The sequence below is a fragment of the Chinchilla lanigera genome, unplaced genomic scaffold, assembly GCF_000276665.1.
Source record: "Chinchilla lanigera isolate Chin_1 unplaced genomic scaffold, ChiLan1.0 scaffold00007, whole genome shotgun sequence".
Taxonomy (NCBI): domain Eukaryota; kingdom Metazoa; phylum Chordata; class Mammalia; order Rodentia; family Chinchillidae; genus Chinchilla; species Chinchilla lanigera.
In genome coordinates, this window is record NW_004955408.1 from 35,908,527 (window position 1) to 35,935,588 (window position 27,062).

At 35.1% G+C, this 27,062-nt stretch overlaps 1 protein-coding gene across 4 annotated transcripts in view; it reads left to right on the forward strand.

The window, feature by feature from the left end:
• Positions 1-27,062, forward strand: part of Commd10 (COMM domain containing 10) — a 157,091-nt gene that overhangs the window by 20,532 nt on the left and 109,497 nt on the right. Inside the window, exons 5-6 of one of the 4 annotated variants that reach the window (XM_005376533.2) lie at positions 643-753; positions 19,228-19,336. In XM_005376533.2, the coding sequence (XP_005376590.1) occupies positions 643-753; positions 19,228-19,336 (220 nt within the window). Of the gene's footprint in view, positions 1-642; positions 754-3,486; positions 3,871-11,652; positions 11,680-19,227; positions 19,337-27,062 lie in introns of those variants that run through there. The other 3 variants (XM_005376535.2, XM_005376536.2, XM_005376534.2) reach the window with 3 other exon arrangements.

Genomic DNA, 27,062 nt, shown 5'->3' on the forward strand with positions numbered 1-27,062 from the left:
CTGAGCTAAATCCCCAGCCCCCGAGAAATGTTTCTATCTAATGCAAAGATGCAAATTTTTTTTAAAGATTATGGGAACTAAATAAAGTACTTTTTGCTAATGTAGTATATGCTATTCACTAGTTGAAATTTGTAACCACTTAAAAAATACTAGTTGTTTAAAATTCTATTTTTAGCTGGGCCTGGTGGCGCACACCTGTAATCCCAGCACTCAGGAGGCTGAGGCAGGAGGAGGCTAAGGCAGGAGAATCGCTGTGAATTTGAGGCCAGCCTGGGCTACACAAGCAAGTTTAAGGCCAGCCTGGACTACTGGACTACTTAGTGAGACCCTGTCTCAATCCCTCCTATTTTAAAACCACTGGCTCTTTTTGTGTACTTCATTGCTTAGGGGTTTTTTTTGTTTTTTTTAGACAGAGTGTTTAAAGATCACTTTCACTTTTGAATTTGACAAGCATGGCAAAAGGCCAGTCTAATGAGTCCAAAGGGAAAATTTGCAGAGTGTACAAGTTAAAGGAATCCTGAAACTGACTTTGCCTGAAGTCTAGGCTATCTGTGTTTGTTGTTGCTGAGTAGAAATTTGTTTAAAGTTGACTCTTCTCATCTTGTGTACCATCTGATTCCAATCTTCACTTGTCTTTTATAGCTAGAGACAGTTGGATGGCAGCTTAACCTTCAAATGGCTCACTCTGCTCAAGCAAAACTAAAATTGCCTCAAGCTGTGTTACAACTAGGAGTGAACAGTGAAGATTCAAAGGTAAGAAATAATGTCAGGATAAATGATGTATTTTGGTAGCTCTTACTTTTTTTTTTGAGACAGGGTCTCACTCTGTAGTTCAGACAGGCCTTTAACTCACAGTGATTCTCCTGCCTCAGCCTTTGGTCTTATACTTTATTGATAGTGGAGTATTTTCTCTATGGATTTAAAGTTTAAATATAAATTAATTAGAATTGAGTAAAGATTAATTGAGAGATCTTTATGGTAAATTTTGATGTCACACTTAAATGCCACTGTTATTTATCTGAAGAAATAGCTTATCTTGAAGGCACCATTTTTATAAGGACATTTCATAATGTCTTAAATTCTGCAAAGGAAAAATTTGGTGATAACCATATAAAATTATGATTTTAATGTTTTAGGTCTTTGTGACTACCCATTGCTGTTTTATGTTTTAAGCTGCATACACATGGTAGAACTATTGTTTGTTGTCTAGCCAATGTCTGGAATATGATAATGACTAGAATTGTGTTTCTGTGTGTGAAGTGTGTGTGTGCACATATGTTTAAATTTCAGCTTTTGTAAGACAGAATTTTAGATTAGTTTTTACTACATGAAATTTCTCCTTTGACACTAATTTCACAATCTGAGCATGGTTACCAAAGATCCAAGACATGCTATGGAATAGTTTTTCTTACTATGGCAAATATACTAATATACATTTCAGATATAATGAGGACTACTTATCATATTTTATACTTTAATTGATTTTTTTTAAGATAGGAAGGGGAGAGTGATTTTTCCTCCTACAGGGAGGAATTTTTATCTCATTTTAGGACAAATAAAATAGAGTTGAGAATGAGGTGCTATTGAAGGTCTAAGAAAGAAATAAGAAGATCTAAGAAAAGATCAGGGAATAATGGCATTTATAATGGGCATTCATGGATGGAAATAGTACCTCATTGTTATTAGCACATTGACAGTACTTATTGCATCATGTGTGTTTGTCTTTTTAATGAACTGTCTATGGCTATCCTAAATCATGTGATTATAAAATCTTATGCAGTTTAGGTTTTCATTTTATTATAGTGTTTCAAAAATATTTCATTTCACACATTTTCACTGAAATATAATATTAACTTAGTGGTCAAGAGTCACACTGATTGATATATTGTATATGCTGTACAAATTAGCAGTGATGTAATCTTGGGCGTGGCAGTTAGTCTTTCCAGGTCTCAGTTTCTCATTTGTAAAATGGAGGTAATAGTATCAATCTCACAGGATTTTTGTGAAGATTAAATACTTAGTGTATGTAAAGTGCTTAGTCCAATGCTTGCTACTATGGTAAATGTTCATTGAGTGCTGGCTGCTGCTGTCATCATCAGTAATACTTTTGAGGACTAAAATAAATAAACGGACCCTTTGTTTTAGGCCAGAGTTTTCACTGAATTTATATCCTAATGAAATTATTACCTTTTCCTTTTCCCTTTCTAAATACTCTTTTTTGTTGATTATGTTTTTAAAGTTATGCTTATTAGGAATTAAGGAGGGAAAAATAGTTTGAAAAGTCCTTTTTTTCCCAGGAACCAGAGAAAATATCCCCTTGGTTTAGGAGAATGGTATGGAATTCACTGATAGCCTGGGACTATTTCCTGAGTGAAAATACATACATACATACATACATACATACATACATATGTCTTGTCTGGTTTATTTCTTATGAATACTATATTTGTTTACTTAATTAAGTTTATTGGTACAGTTTTGGTATATACAATGATCACATTCACCATAGGGAATTTGTACCTATACATCATATACCTTGATTTGTCTTTTTCCCTGCCTCCCATTCCCCTCCCTTTCCTTCATCCTCTCTTCCCCTTCTTATTTACAAGGCTTTGTTTCTATTTTATCCTTCTTTTGTCATTTAACTTTTTTTTTTCTTTTCTTTTTTTTTTTTTGGTCTTTTTGAAACAGGGTCTCGCTATGCAGTTCAGGCTGGCCTTGAGCTCACTTTGTAGCCTAGGCTGGTCTGCCTCACAATGATCCTTCTGCCTCAGCCTCTGAAGTGCTGGGATTACAAGCATGTGCCACCATGCCCAGCTCTCCTTTGTCATTTTTTCTTTTCCCTTTCTTCCTTTCCCCTCCCCTCATAGTTCCCCTTTCCTTTTGAACAGTTTCTTCTCATTTCACCGTATCCCTTGTACAGTTTGGTTCTTACTTACACTTTCAGTTTCTCACCCATTAAACAATGCAGTATTTACACATGTAATGTCCAGTTTATTTCACTGAAGAATATGGTCTCAGGGTCCACCCATTTAGCAATAAATGTCTCAAATTTATCCTTTGTGTAGAGTAGCACTCCATTATATAAAAAAACTGTATCTTTTTATCTATGAATACTGTAATTTAAGTCTGAGGAATCAGAGGCAGTTTAGTTATAGGTTGGAAGGATACTATTTTGACCATATATTGAATATGTTTTAAGCATCACAACTTTAATACTTGACTTTTGTAATGTTCAAGTCCTCTCTTTTATTGCAGCTTCAAAATTTGTCTGTGTTTGTTATAGTTTTAGGTAGTGGGAATGAATAATTCTAGTAAAACAGTTATGTTTTATATTCCTGTCATTCAGAAAGTTAATACAGATATGAAATTTAATTCATTTGAGATAAGTGCTTGAGTGCATTTATGTTTTTAATCTATTGCTATTGTGAAATTTTAGATGAATATTATTATATATGCATATTCAATTGACCTTATGACTTGCAGGGCTAGACCGCTGTTTTAACAGACACAGGAAGAGGAGCCACAGCCCCAAATGTAAAGGATAGGTTCTTTAATCTTGTGTGCAGACTTGTTACTTCTTTGTATTGCCTCCCTATGATGGCATTGTGTGGATTTGGTTCCTATATCCTGTATTTCCTGAACAATTATCACAAAGTAAAATGTAAAAAGCCACTGTTAAGCTATCTCCAAGTGATACTCTGTGCCCTGTCTATAAAGGGAACAGATAATTACTTTGCCTGTTTTCCTCAGCAAAGTGCTGCCTGGAATTGTTACTTTTTGTTTGTTTGTTTACATTTTCCTGTTTTTATGATCTGGTGCTCTACTCTTTTCACTCTTGTTTTATCTGACTATTAATAAGGACTACAGGGGGCTGGGGATTTAGCTCAGCGGCAAAAGCGCCTGCCTGGCAAGCGCAAGGTCATGAGTTTGGTTCCCGCTACCGGAGAAAAACCAAAAAAAAAAAAAATAAGGACTACAAAGTAGTTTTCTTCCAGAAGTTGCTGCGTTTTAAAGTAAAGAATCAGGAATTATTAATGGGTTGGAATGTTAAGTAAAAGGTACATGTTTTAAAAATTAAGTTTGTTAAAGGGAGAGCTTTTATGAAAAGAAAGATTAGTTTATAATGCTAAGTACTGCAAAGTACCAAGTTTTTATGCTTAGAAAAAGGAAAATGATTTTTACTTAAGGTAAAATTCTTTTAAATACACATTTTGTAGAGTAGTTATCTTGCATGTATACATACATTAAAAGCTTCTAAGAGGATTAGACATTATAAATTGTGAGATTATTTTGGTGGTATTAAGTTGGAGCTGTTGAACTAAAAACTTACAGTAATTTACTCAAGTATAGTTTCTAGTTCATTTTCTTCTTTTTCATTGCCAACATACACATGAAAAATGTAGTCTGCATGAAGTTTAAATTTTTATCAAACTAGATAACATTGTTTGACTGTGATCTCCTTTCTCTTAGAACATTTCTTTCTCAAGGCTTTCCTGTTTTGCTACTAATTTTATCGCAAGAACTGGGAGATTGTAGTTTTCCTGCAGTATTTTGATATATAGTCTATTTTTTTTTTTTTTTTTTAAATTTCTGGTACCGGGAACCGAACTCACGAACTTGAGCTTGCCAGGCAGGCGCTGTGCCGCTGAGCTAAATCCCCAGCCCCTGATATATATTCTACTTGTTTTCGGCTCATCATCTTCGTGTTTGTGTACTGCCTTGTGCAAAGGAAAGTTATTTTCCTGTTCCATACATATGTCAAAATGAGTTTTCTGAGTGTTTTTGTTTTGTTTCTGGTTTATTTCATTAGGGGGCAGTAGAGCACTTTGCTTATCCAATCTTTTCTAGTATTCACAATGTTATTTGAAATAACATTTAAAATAATTGTGAAGTCAGTAGTTGTGGGAAATGCTAAATGTTTATATTTTTGTTCTCTATATAACAATAAAGTTCTCTTGTTTCCATCAACAAAATTAATGCCTATTAATCAGATACATACAGAACAAATAAATGAAATCATCATGATTCAGCTTTTGTTAATTTATGATAATTTGCCAAAATAAAATTTATTAAAAAGCCTTATACTACATACTGTTGACTTTTTAAACACATTCTGTCATTTATATTAATTTTTTATTAGAGAAGGAATAAAAAGTAATCCCCAAGATTATTGAATGGCTCTGTTAGTTTATAGTTTAACTATTTCCAGGTTAATTATAGTCCATTGATTTTTTTTTTTAATTTTTGGAGAGCAGCAATGTCATATGTAATAAATGTTGGTAATTTGGAAGGACATCAATGATTTAACTTTGTATATCCCGCAGACACTAAAATAGTTACATTTTGCTCTTAGCCTTACTGAATTTTTCCTATCAACTTATTATTCAAACAAATCATATTTTGTTAAAATAGGGATAAAAAACATTTTGTGTATTTTTAAAAGAAAGAATCTTGTGGATATCATTCTTTTCTTTTGCAACAACTAGGATAAAATCACTTTGAAAAAAAAACCAACTTTCATTCCTCATAATGTTACTGGATTATACTTACAGGGTACTTTATGGATAATCATGATTTTAAGTGAACTAAAGTTTTTTAATGTTAGTTTCTGGAGTAGAGATCTTCATTCTTGTTCTACTTGTAATGAGTAAAAAGGGAAAGAAGCCATTTAAAATGGTTTATGCTGTACAAAGGCATGATATCTCTTGATATTTAAAACATCTCTTCCATGGATGAATACTAATTTTATCTTATTGTTAGAAAAATGGAAGTAGTGATGTTAATTTTCTTAAGTAATAAACTAGTAAACAGTACCCCTAATATTTGAAACCAGACAATTTCATTTCATACTCATGTATTAAAATCATTGGTAAGATGCTGTATCATTTTGCTTATGTGATAATTTAGTAGTTGATCCTGTGATCTGTGTATATGTCTCAAGGTATTGAGCACTTTTCTAAAATGCAGGGTTTAGGGGTTTTTTCTTCATAAGATTATAGTTACATGAATTCAAAGTTTCATTTTCTTTTATTTGGTTAAATTGAAACAATTTAACACTTTGGTACTCTTATTTTTATGTAGTAGGTAAAGTCAAATATGATATCAGTTGATTTTACAGACACTATACTTACTAACAAAATTGCATCAATGTTGATTTATTATGAGCAAAGAAATAGGTTATGTTACTGAAAATACATCTTCATATTTATTTAGGACATATATGTCAGTTAGAAAATACTATGCTAATCAAGTTGAGACATCCTATTACACAAACTTAAAATATTTTGATCTACTTAAAGGTGATGTTAGTATTGACTGACTTGGAAGGACCTTTACATTTTTCTGAGTTATTCTCATGAGCAGGTCTGAAGTTTCTAAAAGTATTTTTTTTAGGTATTCCACATAGTATCTTTATTAGTTTAAATTACTTTAAAGGACACTTTCTCCCCTTTAATTAATCATATGAACAAGATAATTTAACTGATAATTCAAATATAAAAATGTCATTCATTTATTTTAACACTGCTAGATAGCTTTTCAAAATTGTATATATTTTAGGTGTATAATCATTTTGATATACAAAGTGAAATGACTACTATAGTGAAGCAAAATTAACCTACTCAAAACCCTCTATTATTACCTTTTTATATGTCTGCTAAAAGCTTTTAAAATTTGTTTTCTTAGCATATTTTGAGTATACAATGCAATCTTATTGGCTATACTCTTAATGCTGCAGTGAATATGGGGGCACAAGTATCTCTTCAAAATACTGATTTTATTTTCCTTAAGTATACCCCTAACAAGAGATTTGTGGCTTGTCTCTAATTTTATTTTTAATTTTTTGAGAAAACTATGATACTGTTTTTATAATGGCTGTCCCAATTTCCATTCCCACCATTAATGTACAAGGGCTCGTTTTCTTCACAACACTTGTTACCTCTTGTCCTTTTGATAGCACTCTAACTCATGCTATCTAGCATGAGTAGTATGAATATTTTAATGTTATTTATCACAATTTATGAACATGTGATATCTTGCCATTTAAGTATGTCTTAATTTCTTTCATCGGTGTTTTATAGTGTACAGATCTTTTCAGTTTCTTCATTAAATTTATTATTTTATTCTTTTTCATTTTACCATAAATGGGATAGTTTCTTGATTTCTGTTTTCACATAGATCATTGTAATAGATTTTTTTGTGTGGAGTTTTTAGGGTTTTTTAATGCTCAGGAATGTGTCATCTGCAAACAGGGATGATTTTACCACCTGTTACTATTTGGGTATATTTTTTTTCTTGTCTGATTGTTCTTGTTAGTATTTCTGGTACTATGTTGAATAGAAACAGCAAAAGCAAGCATGTTTGCCTTGTACCAGATCTTAGAGGAAATGCATTCAGTTTTTCTGTATTGATTTTGACATTATTTGTGAGCTTTTCTTCAATGACCTCATTATAGTGAGGGAATTTCCTTCTATAACTATTTTAGTAAGACTTTTAAAATGTTTTTATTTTTTATTAAGACTTTTTAAAATTAAAACACATTGAACTTTGTCATGTTTGTTTTTGCATCTTTTGAGATGATCATATGATCTTTATCTTTCATTTGTAGTGTATCTCATTTTTGGGCATGTTTAAAAAACCCTTTGTATCATATGTTTAAATTCCTCTTAATAGTGTGTATTCTTCTTGACTTATTTTTATAATTCAGTTTGCTTATGTTTTACTGAGGGTTTTTTTCATTAATAATGAAAATTATGGCTGGTAGTTTTCTTGTAGTATCTTTGTCTACCTTTGTTATGAGGATGATGCTGGCCTAATATAATGAGTTTGGAAGTATTTTGCCTTTTTTTGGAGGAATAAAGGATAATATTACTTCTCTGAACATTAGTCTTTAATGGTGAAGCCATTTGGTATGGCTTTTAAGTTATTAGTTCTTGATCACTACTTGTTGAGCTTTTATTCTCTAATGAATTTATTTCTACTTTAATCTTTATCAGTTTCTTCCTTCAGCTAACCTTGCATTTATTTAGTTTTAGTTCTTTTTAGTTTTTTCTTTTTCTAGTGTTTTTGGTATAAAGTTAGGCTGTTTATTTAAGATGTCTTCTTTAATGAAGTTATTTATTGGTATAAACTTTCCTCTTACTGCTTTTGCTATAATTTTGTACTTCTGGTAAATTATGTTTTCATTTTTGCTCATTCCCAATTTGTTTCTGTTTTTTTAATGTTGAATTCAAGTTTCATTCCATTGTGGTTAGAAAAGATACTTTGTATGATACTGGTCTTTGTGAATCTGTAAAGATTTGTCTTAGGGAATGTTCCTTGTATTCTTTGAATTGGTATTTTTCTACTGTTGAGTAAAGTTCTCTATATGTCTATTAAATTTATATGGTCATTAGTTTTGTTTAAGGCTGCTGTTAACACGATGAATTTTTAGAAAAGGCACATTATGGGGCTGTGTGAAACCCACATTTGTTTTTTAGGAGTATTTCTATTGATCAATTTTTAATTTTATGAGTTTTATTATATTAAAAAAGTATACTTAACAGGAAAATGAATTGTCAATACAATAAAATATTAAATTTTTAATATGTAATGAGTATGTAGAGTAAAGGTGAACAATTTCAACACCAACTGTTTACTTGCTTAGAAGATCTAAAACATAATGCCAGAATTAAATTCCTATGTGAACTACAATGAAAATGCAAACAAAACTCTACCACAAGGGCTGGGGATTTAGCTCAGCGGCAAAAAGCGCCTGCCTGGCAAGCGCAAGGTCGTGAGTTCGGTTCCTGGTACTGGAGAAAAACAAAAAAAAAAAAAAAAAAAAAAAAAAAAAACTGTACCACAGCAAGACACTCAGATAATAAGCATGAGATAAATTAAATTCTTTTGTATTTACTTAAGCATGTTCTATGGGCTAATATATGGTCTGTTTTAGAGAATGTCCCATGTGCAGCTGAGAAGAATGTGTATTCTGATGTTGGTGGGTGGAATACTTTGTAAATGTCTACTGAGTTTATTTGTTCACAGGTTTGGTTCAGTTCTGTTACTTTTTTCCTGATTTTTGTTTTGTCCAGTTGTTCTATTTGTTTGTAACAGTGGAATACTAAGGTGCCCCATTACAATTAGGTGATTGCTTATTTGATTTTTTTTATGTCTATTAATATTTGTCTTATATGTTTGGGTGCTCCTATATTTGGTGCATATATATTTATGATTGTTATCTCTTCCTCTTCAATTTTTCCCCTAAGAAGTATATAGTGACCTTTTTTATCTCTTTTGATCATTTTTGTTTTGAAGTTCACACTGTCTGTGAAGAGTATAGCTACTCCTGCTTTTTTATGGGTACCTGTTGCATGGAGTGTTGTTTTTTATCCTTTGACTTTCAGTCTGTGAATTTCTTTTTGAGTTAAATGTGTTTCTTGTATATAGCATATTCTTAGATCTTATTTCTTGATCCATTCTGCTAATCTATTTCTATTTGAGTTTCTTGTATATAGCATATTCTTAGATCTTATTTCTTGATCCATTCTGCTAATCTATTTCTGAGGCTATTTACATTGAGAGTTACAACTGATATGTATTGGCTTATCTTTGTGATGTTATTTTCCTGCCCCTCCCCCCATATAATTGCTTGCCCTGCCCAGTGGTTTCTTTCTGATGTTGTTCTTGGAATTGTGGTCACTTTTACCTTTATTTAGAATATTTTTCAGTACTCTTTGTAGAGTTGGTAGTCATGAATTTCTTCACTTGTTCTTTGTCATGGAAGTATTTTATTTCTCCATTAAATTTGAAAAATATATTTTGCAGGGTATATCAATATGGGTTGGAAGTTGTTTTCTTTCAGGATTTGAAATACTTTAACTGCAAGCTCTTCTTGACTTGAGTGTTTGTGTTTAGAAGTTGGCCATGATTCTAATGGGCTTTCCTTTATATGAAAAAAAGGGGCTTCTCTAACAGCTTTTAATATTCTGTTTTTGTATTGAATTTCTGATATCTTGATTAGTATATGTCTGGGTATAGAGTTATTGTGGTCATGGCTGTTTGGAATTCTACATGCCTCACTTAGGTGTATGTCAGATTCTGTTCCTATGCTTGAGAAATTTTCTGCTATTACTTCTGCAAACAGTCTTTTTGTGTTCATTTGTGTTGATTCTTGCTTTTTCCTTGACATCTACCAATTATATTGCTTTTGCATCATCCTGCAGCTGTTGAATTGTTATTTCCTGTTTCCTTGTTATTTTAAGGAATCAAATTCTCATTTGGCCTAGAAAAAAGAATTGAAGTCTTATTTTTAATATTAGATATGGCAATGGGAAGGCATTCTCACTTATCATTCATATATACACAGTTTATTCTTTTTTTCCTAAAATATGATATCCTATGACCTGAAGAGGAATTATGTAAAATCTTGAGTTTTTTACTCATTGATTTTGATAAGCATTATAAAGTCAAGTTTGTCTCCATTAGTTCCATGTCAAGACACTTTTTTAAAATTTCAAATATTTTATTCAAACAGTGCAATATATGACATTATTTTCATATTAAAAGTAATGCAGATATATTATTGGAGTGTTTTTCAACTTGATAAATCCTAAGATTCTAGGAAAATGAGTTTATATATCAGTAGGTAGGCCCTCTACCTACTTTTAGTTAGAGAAATTAGAAAAATTTTGAATAAAATTATATCAACAAAATAAAATTGGCCTAACTTTTACCTTCAATTGTAAGTCACTAAAGAAAAGTCACTTTTGACTCTGGACAGTTTCCCATGTCCTCCCCGCTCACTTCTGTTCTTAGGATTACAAACAAGCACTAGTTCTATTCTGCTTTTTAGGAAGGCCCTTATTGTTATTTGCAGCATTGGTGGTAGTTACTTAGGGTTCAGAAAATTTTTAGATAGGTCAGTGGTTTGTGATTCACTTTTCTATTACCTGAATTCTATATGGTTATTACAGAAAACTTAGAAATTATAGACATGTAGGAGAAACTCACTGATTTTCCTTCAAGATGAAGCCAGTCTATTTGATATCTTTTATGTCAGTATATATTCTATGTGAATCTTTTTTCAGTGTCTGATCATGTCTTGTTTGGTTTTATACTCTACTTTTTTAATTTAATGGTGTAGCAAATCTTTTTCCAGCTTATTTAAAACTCATCATATGTATTTTAAATGACTACATTATGTTTTGGCTATGACAAGCATACTAATTCTCTTGTCAAGTACTGGCTTCATTTTTATGATTTTGCTGTAGTAATATATTGTGATAAACATCTTTGTGTAACTGCATATAACTTGGTAGGTGCTTACTAAACAACTATGGTGATGAATGAATGAAGGAGATCCCAACGTGTAGCCAACAGCTGTTCTTTGATCTGTTGTTGATAATATATATAATTTTTATATGATGTAATATTTTATATGATATAATAATAATTTTTATATGATAATATATGATAATTTCATAATGAACCCCCTTAAGCCCCTGATACTATATCCAGAAATCAGTTAAAATTTTATATCTCCATTTTTGACATCAATAGTGATTTTTCTGAATTTCTTTTCTGAATCAGATATTCTTATATTGGAGTACTGTTATACATTTTATATTCAAAATAAAATGAAGATGGCCATATTAAATTCTCTTATAGGTAAATTGTTGAATATTAAATCTCATCCTAATGATTTTGATTTACAAAAAAAAGGTAAGAAACACTTTTTTTTCCTCCTGGCATAGTCTGAGATTTAAAGCATGTTTATAGTGTTAGGTGGCATATAAATGTGTAAATTTATTGTTAATGGATTATGCAAATTATGGAATTATTTTTACATTTTTTTCTTCACATGAGAACTGTTCAGAGAAACTAAACTTGCATGGAGAGGACAAATAACTTTGAGTTCATAGATAAAATCTCCTTAAAGTTTCTCAACTTTCTTTATTATATAAAGTCTGCAGTCTTTTAAAAATATCATGTTTCAAAACTAAAGTCCTTTAAGAATTTAATCAGACCCACAAATCTTGCATACTAAACTTCTTATTGGGAAATATGGCCTTCCCAAAAGGGCTTCTGGTTGTAAGTCTGGCTTGGCGTTTTCTCTTTTGCATTTACACTAACTCAGCATCACCAGGTCTGTATCTGGATGATGTGTTTGAAAGTCTGAGGCAGCTGTTTAGTTACTGCAAAACAGTCAGTTTCAGTCATGTTATCATTTAGTAGAATGTGATACCCATGCTTAAATGGAAACATGTCATATTTATGGTGATAGATGAACAAAAGAATTGAAATAGGGCTGTGAAACAGTGTTATCCTTTTTTCTTATCAATTATCCCACTATTTGCTATCAGCAAAAAGGAGACACAAAACTAATATAAAGTAACTTTTTTTTTTTTTTTTTGAGACAAGATCTCACTGTGTAGTCCAGGCTGACCTTGAACTCACTGTGTAGCCCAGTCTGGCCTCAAACACATGGCAATCCTCCTGCCTCAGCCACTTGAGTGCTGGGATTACAGCCATGGACCATCACGATTGGCCTAATGTTATGTAATTGTTATGAAGCATGATAACTTATTTTCATAAGTTTTGATTCCTAAGTATAACCAATGAAGTAACAAACTATACACTTGTATTAAAATACCATATTTTAAGTTTTTAACAATTTGTTGGCATTATCTAGAATTTATATAAATTTTACTTGTATCCATATAACTGTGCTGTAACAACATCAGTGACACTCTGTTTGTTGTGATTATTGCAGGCAGTTAACCAAAATATGTAGTTGACAAAGTACATGTACTGGGTAAAAATGAAGTGTAATAGCAAATGAATATGTAGGAAGTTCTTGTTTATAAATTTTATTTAAAGTAATCTTGGTTTTGTCTTTGTAAAAATTCTTTTGTAAGTAATTATATTGTAGAAAGCCTAGAAAATGTAAGAAAATAAAACTTACCCATAATCCTGCTTAGAGGCAGTCATGTTGAATGATATATTTAATTGCTATATAGCTTTCCAAATCTATTTTAAACTAATTTTCTTCTTCAGAGGATTACTTTGTAAACATCTTTCACTGGTAATAAATGAACTTCTATTGAGTAACATCATTTTAAATATCTGCATTGTATTCTGTTATTTGTATGTTCCACCTTCTTTCTTTTTGGGCTAAATACAGTTTATTCTTCAGAAATACTTTTGCTTTTCAAAACCATATTTAAACCATCTAATAGATACAATGGTACTTGGTTCATGAGCTTAATGCTTAATACTGATCACAAACTCAATTGGAGGAGAACCAAATCAAATCCAATGATTAGGATCAATGTTTCCCTTACTGGGAAATTTGATTCAGTTGTCCAATTCGGTTTGTGACCAGGATCATGGAAAGAATTAAGTTTATGAACTGAGGTACCACGGTACTAGCATGTTAACTATAGTGATGGAAGTAGAGTTTAGAAATACTGACCATGTAAATCCTGTTACAATTCTAATAACTACCAAAGTACTGGATTTTTATTGCAGGATAAAATGTCTTTTCCAGGTGTTAACATGTTCAGACATGTAATTTGTAATGTTATGTAAAACCATGTGTGTATTTATTTATCATGAAGTTCCCAATTTGATACATTTTACTCCCTCTCTTCTTCCCTCTATTGCCCAATGTTCCTTTTTCATAAAAGAACAGATACACACACAGTATTCTTCCAGATGCATTTTGTTTTTTCTCAAGGAGCTCTAACATGTCCATCTCAAAGGATAATTTTTACCCCTGGTTAAATGTTATCTGTCCTTGCTGAGGGTAATATAGCAAACATCCCAACATAATACCCTCAGAATTCTCAGCAGTAAAACAAATAGATTTGTCTAGGTGCAACTTTATTTATGGATTTTAAAGCTATAGTGGATTAACTAATGGTTGACTTGTAAGACCTAGCTGAACTGAATCATCATGGTACTGTGTGCAAGTCCCGCCTAAGGATTGTTGCCAACAGCATAAAAGGAGAACAGGAGGGGAAGATGGGATGCTGTTGCTGGAGAAGTTTGTCACTCTAGTTTTCCTGACATGATCTCAGCTGTTAGAGGAGCTTGAGTCCTCGCTGTCACTGATGATGGCTGTGGTTTTCTTCACGGGAGCTCTGGTCTTTCACTTGAGCATCATTTCCTGGCTCCAGTGCAGATCCCTCAGCCTACTGGCACAGATCCTTCACCCCACTGGCACAGACATTGTAACTTTCACCACTGGCTTTTGGGTCAGATCACCCAGTGCAGATCCTTGATACATACTTGCATTGGACATTGTTGTGGGCTCTAAGCCTCCAGCTGGACTTGTGGAGGGCATTGCTGTGGGCTCTAGGTATTCAGCTGGACTCGTGCAGGATATTGTTGTGGAATCCAGGCCCTCAGCTGGATTCTTTTGCGTCTCTAGTGTGTATACAGATCTTTTGCATGCCTCTGCATTTGACTTTTTGGGTGAATGTTATAAAATAATCCTGTAAACTGTATGTCCTGTATTAAATCTGTTCCCTTGCAAACCCTGACTACAACAAAAACTTATAGAATTTTGTAGCCCAAAGGTATCTTAAGTGGATTTGGCAATGGATTCTTTATATAGCGCCAAATGAGCAAGAAAAGAGTATTCATTTAGATGTCACCACAACTTCTGTGCATCAAAGGACATTTATCAAGAACATGAAAATACAACTTACAGAATGGGAGAAAATACTGCAAGTCATATATATCTTATAAGAAATTTGTATCTAGAATATATACAGAACCATTAATACTCAGCAGGACAACAGAAAGACAACCTAATTAAAAAATGGGGAATGGATTTGAATATATATTTCTCCAGAAGTGGTATACGAGGGTCAACAGGCACAGGAAAGATGTTCAGCAGCATTAATTATTAGGAAAATGCAAAAAAGATTGAAGATGGCCTTTACTTTAGTGGACAGAGTCTGGCAGCCCTGTTCATAAGTCTTTAGAAGTCTGAACAAAGGAATTTACAACTGTTCCTTGATTTGATCCAAGTTACAGATCTATATTCTCCAGTATTTGGAGAATGTTTTGCCCTCTGAGTGAGAGAATGGAGCTGAGAGGCACTTGTGTTTTCCAATCCACACAGTCCTGGTCCTGCTTTATTCCTTTTATAGTCTGCTTGTTAGTGGTCAGGTGTTTGGTTTTTGTTTTTATGTTTTGACCCCATTTCTTTCTTGCTATATTGTGAAATGTGCAGATAATTACAACTAGCTGACTTTCAACATTTGCCTAGAGAGCTCAGGCAAATCTGAACATTTGTTACGTAGTATGAAAGTTCCACTCTCTGAGTTATACAGGCAGCATGGTTTTGCCAGTTATTTTGTTACTGTATATGCCAGGTTTCTATTTCTTCAGTCTCAATTGACAATCTTCTTACCATCTAGCTTTTACTGATAGTTTGCTCACTAGTTTTGAAGGCTCATGCCACAGTTTTGTTCCAAAGTCACATATTTTATTTTTTAAATTAACTCAGGACCTCATTTTGGGTACCGTCAGTTAGATATTGCTACGTAATATACCGCTCAAATTTAGTGGTTTAAAGCTATAGCCATTTAGGGGCTGGGGATTTAGCTCAGTGGCAAAAGCGCCTGCCTGGCAAGCGCAAGGTCGTGAGTTCGGTTCCCGGTACCGGAGAAAAACCAAAAAAAAAAAAAAAAAAAAAGCTATAGCCATTTATTATTGTGTATGAGTCTGTATGTAGGCAAGATAGTTTGCTTGTCTGGAGTTGGTTGGTCTCAGCTGAAGTTGCTCATGTTTCAGGAGCTGGGAGGGTGGTATAGGATGACTTTATTCAGTGAGGAGATTGGCTGGCCATGTCTCATGTTTGTAATAATTTAATAGGTTAGCTTGGGCTTTTCAGTTGATTCAGAGGGAACACACAAAGGCAGAAAACTTCTTGAGGCCCAGGCATAGAAATAATGTATAATTATTGTTATCATAGCCTCTTGGCTGAAGTGAGTTTGAAAGGCCAAAGGGGCAGGGAATCACAATTACATTCTAATTGCTGTTGGAAGGTGCTGCAAAGTCACGCTTCAAAGACCATATCGTAGCAAGGGATAAAGAACTGTGGGTATTTATACAATTTACATATGTAAACGTGTGTAACTTCAAAATAGAAACAGTATAATATAAATAGTACAGTGTAAATTTTTATATAACTATGAATTGTATAAATATCTGTATAATTTAAACTGTTATATAATTCACTGTACCACCAACAGTTTGTAAAAGTTGTGATTTTTTTTCCATGTCATTTCCAGAACTCGGTATTGACAGTCTTTTCAGTTTTAACCTTTTTGGGTGGCTAGTGGTATTTCATTGTGTTTTGTTAGTAAGATGGCTCATCTTCACCTTTTAAAGTTTTTTTAAGAAATGTGGTCTTGCTATGTTTTTAGACTGGCTCAGATGATCTTCCAACCTCAGCCTCCTGTGTGCTCAGCCTACAGGGATGCACCACCCAGTCTAGCTTACTGGTTGTTTTTCTTTTATTTTTAGTTTTTTGTTTGGCTTTGTGTGTGTGTGTGTGTGCGCACGCGCGTGCGTGTGTGTTTTGTTTTGTTTTAATTGGCTACTTAAATAGGTACTTGTGTGAAGGAGGAGAGGAGTGCCTCCAAAATCTAGGTTGACCTTCCTGTCATTTCTCCCAGATCCTGGTCTGTAAAACATACTTCATTATTAACTTTCCAATATCTTCAAGTAATTTTCTTAAGGTGCTAAAGATCAAATCCAAGACCACATACATTCTAGTCAAACATGCCACCATTTTACTACATCCCTAGCCCCTCTTCAAATAAATGTTTGAATTCTTTATTTCAGTTATATTTTTCCAGCTTTTTTAGTCATCATTGGTGGGAGAGTAGGTCTTACTCTCCTGTTCTTGGAAGAGTAATTCATTCCTATCTCTGTAGTCTGACTTTCTTGCATCTGACAGACCTGGGGACCCACATAAAGCTGTAAGAGTTAGTGCACGTTATGTAAAGGTCTTTGTAAGAAGTCGGTCGCCTCGCCACCATTTTCCCCTGAGGTTCTGTTTAGTTGACAAACAGCTTTGTCATATTTGACAGGTAACAGGTGCTGACATCTTTTGTAGTCTTGTTGCAGGGAATAAAGGGTCTAGGTCACCATGTTCATTAATTAAGTCCAAGAAATTTCATTTCTCCTGTGGCTAATCATTTTCATTTAGTATGAATCTATAGTTTGTGCCTCTAGTTTCCCTGCTTCCACCCTAGTCCTCTGCAGTATATTTTCACAAAACACTACAATTTTGAAGTTATAATTAAGTATAATTCACATTGTATTATTTCTTTTCTCTGTATATTTTAAGAGTTTCTCTGTATATTTTAAGAGCCTTGTAATTCAGAACTTATAAGCATTAGCATGACCTGTAGAGTTTATGTGATCCAAACTCATATGGCCCGATTGACTCTCTTACATTTTTTCTCCTGCTTACTCTTCTGTGATCATTGGAATTATTTTGCTTTTTTCCTGGACTACTACAAAAACCACTTCTGCATCACTTTTTGTTTCTTGTTCCATAGTGCTTCCATAAATATTGACATGGATTGCTTTTCTCTGTGCGTTAAGTCTCTACTCAAATATCCAATTAAAAGAGAATCCTTAACATTTTACAAATAAGTATAGCATCCTCTTATAACTCTTTATCTAAGTTCTGAGCAAAGTGCAAAGTATATAAAAATTGGTTAAAGGTTGTTACTCTGGATAAACTCACAATGAGATAAGGCAAAAATATTTGGTTGCAATCCAGTTGATTGGGAAATGTGTTAAACACATAAAGTAGGTGCCCCAAACACTATATGTTTATGAATGGTGGAAGCTCATTCAGAGTGCAGGGTAAGCACTCATATACTTAGGGTTGATGTTGCCTAGATCCGAGAAGGCTCCAGAGAGCAAAACACACTGGAATGATACCTTAAAAACAATGACTGAAAAGAGGAATGAGTAATGTGAATAAAAGGAAGAGTGTATGCATTGAATAAATTCTATATAATTGAAACTTAAATATATTGCCCCAGAATGTTTATCTCCCTTGTTAATAGAAAGCATCTCATTTACAATATGAGTATATTGTTCCAATAACATTGTATTTTAAGGAGTCAGTGGCAAAAAGCAAGAATATTTCTTTTAATTTTAAAAATCTTTGCACAGTGTAGATAACTGTACCATATAGTAGATCAGTTAGGAAACTATTTAATCCTTAAAGGAGAGAATTTGCCAAGTTATATTGGCCTGAATGTAATTTCATAAAACTGTGAACTTTATTTCCCAGTGACTGTATAGAAGCTTTAAGTGTCTAGTGAGTACATTCTATTCTTAAGGCATTTAAGAACAATGGAAGTGTAATAGTAATGGACTAGAGATGAAAATATCTAATGTAGTGCCTGATAGTGAGATGCTTCTGTAAGTCATAGTAATGACGTATGAAGATTGTGTCTAACTGCTGTGGGACAGCAAAGGTTGTTTTCTCCCTGTTCCCTTCCTTTTTTTTAATCCCTTGATCCCATTTTCTACCTAGCAAGTAAATGAATCCAGAAATAGAGATAAGGGGGAGACTGTAGTGAGTACTTAGATATGTACATTTTAGAATTGTTAGGACTTTTGCTGCTGGCCACAGTTTTGAAAACAAACTATTTTTTTAAATTATAAATTCTGAAATTTTTGTACACATTCTGTTAAAAATAATATTTGTTCTGGCATTATCAATGAGGAAAACCCATTGTATAATGATCAACAAATATTAACTTAGTTTTCTAGCATCAGATGCTTGCATCAAAACATGAGGAAGACAAGACTGTTGCTTTTTTTTACTAAAATGTGATAGATAAGGTTAGGGTGACAGGAAAACAGCTGAAGATGGATGAGCCTCTTAAGTACAAGGTAATGGGTATCTACTCTTTAGCAGGTGTTTTGATTATATCGAATAGATAGACTTTTTTAGAAGGAAAAATCATAGAACTGCTGTCTGAAAACAGAGTAACATTGAAAATAAACACATCTGTTAAGACCAGAAGCTTCTTTAGCTTATTAAGTCTCTGTAACTGTCTTTGTCCTTAGAACCTTGGCATGTAAAATTTTCAGAGAAAACCTAGCATATTAGTCAATGCAACATTTATTCTCATCACCATTGTACTGAAATTGGGAGGAGTGTGTGAGTCTTGTGTTCTGCTTCTCCCTTAGGGGAAACAGTCAGATTCAGTGTGGTTATTCTCGCTGTCAGCTGGAGAACTGGTACTCCTCTGCAATGAAAATATTAGCATGAGACTATCAAATATTCTTCCTTCAAAAGGTTTGGTTCTATCAGATTATATCCTTCTGTTCTTTTTCATGTTAATATAATTTTATTTTATAAAATAGTGAAAATGATAGATAGTAGAGCTTTGATAAAAAAACCTCTCATTTGTTAGATAATAAAATAGTGACATCCCCAGGAAGTCCACCAGTTGTCTCTGTGTGTCTGTGTTTATATTATACCAGTCTGAGATCTAAAAGTCTAGAAACTATTGATTTGATATGAAGATGACAGGCTTTGGATTCAGCAGACCTTTTAAAATTCTTCCTATACTATAGTTCTTACCTTTCTCATCTTTAAAAATGGGGTTATGAATATTCATTTCCTAGGATTGTTCTGAGGGATGTTTAAAATTCTTTAAAAATTTATTTTAAAATAAAAGAAGCAAAACATATTAACAAACAGACATCCATTTATAAAATAGCATAAGAACAATATAAGCAATACAGAAATACAGACAAAGTGGTAGGAAATTAACAATGGTTGTTGTATTACGTATTGATATCTTCAAAGTGGTTTCTCGGGAAAACAAATAGAGACACGCAAGACTGATCAAATAATTAATCATTAACCATTCCTTTCAGTAAAGCAGTAGAAGTCAGTTATTCTGAGGGTTAACTGAGATAATATATCTATAATGATGTAACACCAGGTATGTAGGAGCTGAATAAATTGAGTTTCCTTTCCTTTTTCTCTAAATGTTTGGTAGCAGAAAGTACCTCAGATAAGATTAGATATAAGTTGAATATAAATGCAAGAGAAAAACTGAAGAAAGAGGCCTTGCAATATGCAATGTAATGAATCCATTTGTGAAAGGACATGGAATATTTGGAATTTAATAATGTGCCTTGTATATATAGTAAGACTTCAGTTTCCAAACATAATTTGTTCCAGAAACATGCTTGTCATCCTAAGCACTTGGGTATCACAGCACATTTCCCCATAAGAAATAATGGAAACTCAAATGACTCATTACACAACCCAAAAATGTTCACATGAAAATTATTGCAATACTGTACCATAATATAATAAAGAAAATACAAAGTATACAGAAAAACAAATTAACCTGCACTTACCTTTGAAAACCTTCATGGCTGGTGTGAGAGATGAGAGAGGAGGGTTATTGTGTAGGATGACTTTCTCTATCACTAATGTCACTAATGGAATCACTGCTATCTATTGGCTCAATGGAGTCTTTTTCTTTTTGTGTCACTATAACAAAGAACCTATCCAATGATATTTGTTTTGCCTCCTTTTGAGAATTTCATGGAAATGTGACGGTGCATTGTCATTAAATAGATTCATTGTTCACAGTGCTACAGGCCTATTCAGGTAGTACTTTTCTACAAAATTTTGGAATTTCCCACATTTTACACATTTCTCTAATCTCATTTGGAGCAAGGAATTCCTCTGCCTTTTTCTTCTCCTCCTCTGCAGACAAGCTGTCCTCTATAACCTCTTGGTGTTGGGAGATGGTCACCCACAATGCCATGGAGGGGGAGGTGAACCATTGGCTCAGTTGTGATCATGTGACTTTCAATGTTACAAATTACTCATAATGCAAGACATTGTTCATTTATTAAGTTAAAAAATTTATTAGAAATGTTTGCTCATTTTGCAGAACATTCAGAACCAGTTATGGTGCTCACAATCTAAGGTTTTATGTGTATTGATTTTAGATCATTTGAAAATTTTAGATAAGTGAATTGATATGATATTTGACTCCTATAACAAAGAAAAATAAGTATAAAGGTTTAAAGATTTAAACTTTTATTTTTTTGGTAAAATAAATTAAACGGTGAATAAAATATTTTGGTAATTAACCTTGATTTTAAGTCATTTTTGCAAAGTATGAGAAGTCTATTTTCTGAGTCTCATATTTTTATAATATGTAAGAAATCGGATATGTGTCATTTGTTATTTTAATGCTTCTCACTAGTGTGGAATGTACTGTGTGTGTTGCTACTTTCATTTTGCAAATGAGAGAAAACTGAAGCCAAGATAGTTAATTCACTAGGACAGTGTTGTGATTAACAAGTGATAATCAGATCTAGATCTTACAATAACTAATATAGTTGTTTCTATTTATTTTTCCCATTATTTATGATCTAGACAATACATTAGGACATAGTGCTTTTTTTTTTCTTTTGTGTCTCGTATGAAACATTTTAACCTTTGTTCATACCGTAAATTTATAAAAGAAAGAATGATTTCACTAAGATCATATTAGTAACCTTTCTATTTGGAGTATATCTAATTGTTAAACTACTTTGCTTACAATTAAAATATAGTGAAAAGAATTGTTACCGTAGCAGTTAGATAAAATCATCCAAAGGAAGTCTTTCTTGGCATGAACAGTCAGGATAGATATAGGTACTTACTTCTATGTTTATGGGCAACAAAGTTTTTTTGATTTATATATTTAACAAAACTTTTTTTTTTTTTTTGTCTTTTGAGATGGGGTCTCACTATGCAGTTCAGGCTGGTCTTGAAGTCACTTTGTAGCCCAGGCTTGTCTTGAACTCACAATGATCCTCCTGCCTCAGCCTCCTGAGTGCTGGGATTACAGGCATGCGCTACTATGCCCAACTTAACGAAACTTTGTTCTAGCTACTTTTAACACCTAAAAATCTACATGTGAAGTTATTCAACTGAACAAAACATATGCAAATGAATTTTTATTTATAAATGTGGCTCTGTATATTATTATGTATGTGGAATGTGTGTGAGTGTAAAATTTTAATTGATCGTGGGCTATAACCTTTAGTAACTGTTGTTCTATACTTAGCTGTCAAGGCACCAGGATGGCTTGTGATGTATCCTAGTGGTTTCTGATAAATGTATTTTCTATAAGAAAGTATATGTGTTTGGGGTAGAGAGTGATTAAGACCTAGCCTAGCTGGGTATATTTTATACGTGCATCATTCCCTTAAATTGAATTAGGCAACACTAATTTTGCCTGAAGAATTTATGGATAACATAACTCTATAGTGACAGTATACACACTGTTATGTCAGACTTGTGAAATTAAGTGATTAAACTGCTGAACCCAGCCAGCCCCAGGAACTCACAGAGTTGTCTTATGTTGTATGGCTTGGGAGGGAACAGACAACTTGTTTTCTTTCAGGCCCAAGGGATCAATGTCCTTTGGTAGCAGTGAACACTAGATATGGAAAAGGAGGTCAACATATCTGGGCCTTTCCCCAGGACACCTTGTAACCTGTGTCCATGAGCAGCTGCAGGAGGGCCTGTGTTCCCTTGTAACAGTCTTATTTGATCTCACTTGCCAGTGAGAGGTTATCTACATACTGGAGTGGTGTGCAATTTAGTTTGTCCCCTGTGGAGGCAGACAGACCAGCACCTGGAACTGTCTGACCAGGGTGGGAGAGTTTTTGAAACCTTGAGGAAGTCTGGTCCATGTCAGTTGTATCTTTTGCCCAGAGTCAGGATCCTCCCATTTAAAGGGGAAGAGTGGTTGCCTCTGGGAGGCCAGCCTCAGGCAGAGGAATGCGTCTGATCCAGGGGTGTCTCCAGATGGTAGGAGGAAGGGAAGCTGGTGCAGGTGGGTAGAGAATGGGGATAGCAGGAGATTGGCCTGCTGGAGGATTGAGGAACAGACTAGCAGGAGATGGTGGTAGCAGTGGAGGTGGCGGGGCTGCCTGGTCAGGTGATGAAGGCTGGTTTGAGGATTAACAGCTGGTTTGAGGGTGGCAGAGTCTCAGGAAGGGCAGGAGCAGGCAATAGCGGTGCAGATGGTGGTTCTGGGGTGTAAGGTTGTTATGGTTTGTGTCTGTGTGTCCCCCCAAAGCCTCATGCAGATCATGGGGCAGGCTTTTAGAGTTTGATTGATTATGGGTGTGAGAGCTACACCCGCTCTCCCTGGGGTGGATAGTTTGCATATGTAAGGGAGAGGAAAAGGGTGCTTGAGGCCATTCTGCCCTGGTGTGTGCTTGTTGCTTTTGCTGTGTTCTGCCACCCTGAGCTGTAGCTGTCTGCCATGTGCCCCTCTGCCTTGTAATCTGCCAAGTATGGACTGACACCTCCACAAACTGTAAGCGAAATAAACCTTTCCTTTCTTAATTTTGGGCATCAGATATTTTGTCCCAGCAACGAGAGAAAAGTAACCAAGACAAGGTGGTCACAAGAGGTCTTCCTCTGGTGGGCTTGGTAGACGGGCTTCACCTGACACTGTCCCTTCCTTTTAAGGCAGAATTGAACCCAAAGTGGGAGGGTCTGGGCAGTGTCCAACCAAGAAGCAATGTAAGGAAACTGATCAGTATGTCTGAGCTTGCCTGTAACAACCTTCCAGACTGCTTGGACTGTGGGCACGTCTACTCCTTCTAGTGGCCAGCCAGTATTGACCATAGGCCACTCAATTTCACAGAGCATTTTAAGCTTGGACAGTTTCATCTTGATGCCATAATCTCCAGAGAAGCCTTTTTTAAAATTTAACAACATACAGTCTAAGACAGTGGGCTTGTATGTGCTTCCCATGGTATATGTGGTGCCCTCAAATGGTGCATGACAGACAGAGGCTGGGTGCTTCCCAATGGAGACCACCAGGATACCTGCCTGGCTGTGTCCCTCTTGGGAACTCAGGTGTGTCTTGGCTAAGGACTTGGTTAGCCTCTTATGACAGGAGTGGGGGTGGTCACTGTTACGCTGTGTGATGTGACCATGTTACCTCAGGTAAGGGCCCACTCAGACTCTGTGGTTCAGTGCTTCCTTGCTGTGAAGCCACAAAAACTAGTCATTGCAAGCCATGAATGGGTTATATTCACTCACACACAAACAGGCACTCAGAGTTTAAAACATTGTTTCCCTCTTCCCAGGAGAACTCTGACTAATGTCTTAGTTCCAAGGCTGAGGTGAACAAGCTCTCCTTCTGTCCAGTGGGACGGGCCTAACTATATTTGGCCTGGGCCCTGGGGCCTTACTTTGTCCTAAAGTCTTTGTGGGGCTTTGCGTACCTCTTCTGAGTCCAGTCAGAAGAAACAGGCATAGCCACTGGTCAGCCATTGGCCACTCTCCCTCAATGCAGGAGGAACCCCTGAAGTGGAGCAGTAGTGTGCCACCTTGTTCCCTGGAGAGGGCTTCCAGCAGCTGCTCCCAGCTCCAAGCTAGTGACTGAAAGGGCCAGCATGGTTGGTTTCCCAGTCAGGGAACCAAATGTTGTAGGAACTGTAGATCTCTGATGGTGCAAGAAACTGAACAAGCACTCAAAGAGGTATAGGAAACTAAGCTTTTTTATTAAGCTGGCTGACCTAGAGGAGCTATGCACTCCAAATTTTGGAGCCCAAGTAGTGGGGCAGGACAGGCTTTATACTCTGACTTTGGTTGGGTTGGGTTGAGGTCAGGCAAAGAGGAAGTTTACAAAAACAGTTTAGCGGTTGTTGTTATGCTTTGAGGTTGGGGGTTTTGAGTGCAAGGCAAAAGTTAATGGGAATATTTTGTGATTACCTACATTGTGGTTACAGGACAAGCACAGAATGTTTCCTGTTGCACCCCAAGGCAAGAGGCAGAAGTTGATAAAAACAGGGATCTGTGGGCTTAAAGTTTTTGATTTCCTTATTAGTAGTCATTTAGAAATGAGCACATATCTTTCCTTCAAGGAAGTTCTGTAAATACTTTCTAATAATGTGTGAAGCAGTAAAATAAGTGTGGCTTTGGACTTTAAAACTTATTGAGAGTTACTTTCATGACTATAGGGGAGGAAAGTTTATATTTTTATCAAGGAGATTGTGTTACACAGATCAAATATGATATTTTGCATATAGTCACTTAATGAATCATAAGATAACCCTGGCAAAGCCTGAATAGGGTCTTTCATCTGTGTCCTGGGATCTCTTTCAAATCCTTGGTGGCTACAAGGGTAGCCACCCCTTAAAGTGTAAAGACTTTGGAGTTGACACCCTGTTATGGTTGATACATTGTGCCAACTTGGGGAGTCTAGAGGTTTGGCTAAGGGACTCAGCAGTTCTGCCTCTTGGAGTGAAAAGGACAAGCCCTTACCCTTCTGGGATGTTGTTTATTGTGTTAATTTGAGAAGTTTAGAAGGTTAACTATGCAATTCAGAAGGGGTCTAGGGTGCTTACTTTGTATTCATCCTGAGCCTGTGCAAGAGGCAGGCATGCAGAGGGTGTGGGTGTAGAGGATGACCGCCACCTCTCCAGAGGGGGTAGACTGCATAAAAAAAGGAATTGAGGAAGGACTGGCTGCTGGTTCTTCAGAGGAGCTCTGGTCTTCGCCTTCAGCTTGGTTGTCTCCTGGCTTCTGGTGCAGACTGTTGGGCTTCTGTCTGGACTCCTCAGCTGTCTGGTGTTGGCTCTCCAGCCTTCATCGTAGATTCTTCAGCATTCCGTCGCAGACCCATCAGCCTTTTGATACAGACTTGCATGGACACTGCAGCGAGTTCCAGGCCTGGGGCTGGGCTCTTCAGTCTCCAGCGTGCAGACACCCTCTGCACGCTTCCTCATCCAACTCTGTAGCTGACCATTGTAAGCCAAACTTGTAATCCCTTGTACATTTGTTTATCTTGTATTATATCTGTTCCTCTAGTAAACCCTGACTGATACACACCCCTTAAAGACTTTGGAAGTGACAAAAATGCTTTGCCCTTGCAGAGTTATCTTGTTTATTCTGCATCAAGTGAATCATGGCCAAGATATGAAAAGACATGGATAAAACAGTATTGCCCTCATTCTATAGCTTAAAGCTTTTCCAGTTTTTTAACATGCAGTATCTGAAGAAAGTGTGTGCTCATTTGAAGTTGCTACAGTGATCTTGTGCTGTTGAAGGCCTAGGAAAGCCTCTGAGACAGTGATTAGAACTGGCTGTGCATGAAGAAAGAGAATTTAAGTCAGAAAAGCTTGAAAAAAATCTGGTTTCCTCTTTGAAATAGTGACTATGGTGAGGATACTTCATGCCATTAAATAACTGCTTTAGCCTGTCAGTCCCCTGGTTTTGGTTCTTGGCTCTAAGCACAGCTCTGATAAGGACTATATTTAACCATATTGTATTTTTGGTAATTGTGCTTTCATATGATGAAAATGTAGCCACTCTTTTTAGGGGAGTGGAGTACTTAGAGTTGAACACAAGTCCTTTACGCTGAGCTACATCTCCAGCTTTTTTTTTATTTTTAGACAGGATGTTATAATGTCAATAAGTTTTTCGGGCCAGGCTCAAATTTAAGAACTTCATGCCTTAGTCTTTGAGACTACTGAGATTATAGGTGTGTGCCGTCCATCTGGCCACTCTTATGCATCTTCTGTACTCATTGTATTAGTCTACCATGATTACCATAACAAAGTACCACTGAGTGGCTTAAACAATACATACTTGTTTCTTATCTTTCTGTAGCTTGAGAAGTTAGGAATTAAGCTGCTGGCAGAATTCATTTCTAGTGAATGCTGTCTTTCTAGCTTGTAGATGAACACCTTCTTGCTCTGTACTTAGAGTACATGCTTCTTGCCTTTCCTTTGTGTTCATATAGGGGTGGGGATAAGCTCTGGGTGTCTGTTCTTTTAATGACATTAATCCTATTAAATCATAGCCCTGCTCTTGTGATCTCATTTAAATCATTTCCAAGTACAGCTACATTGGGGTTTAAGGCTTCAGTGCATAAATTTGGGAGCATACAAGCATAAGCATTCAGTTCATCATATTTCATTACATATTTCATTACACTGAAATGGTCTCCCTTACCCTTTGTGATCAAATCCAT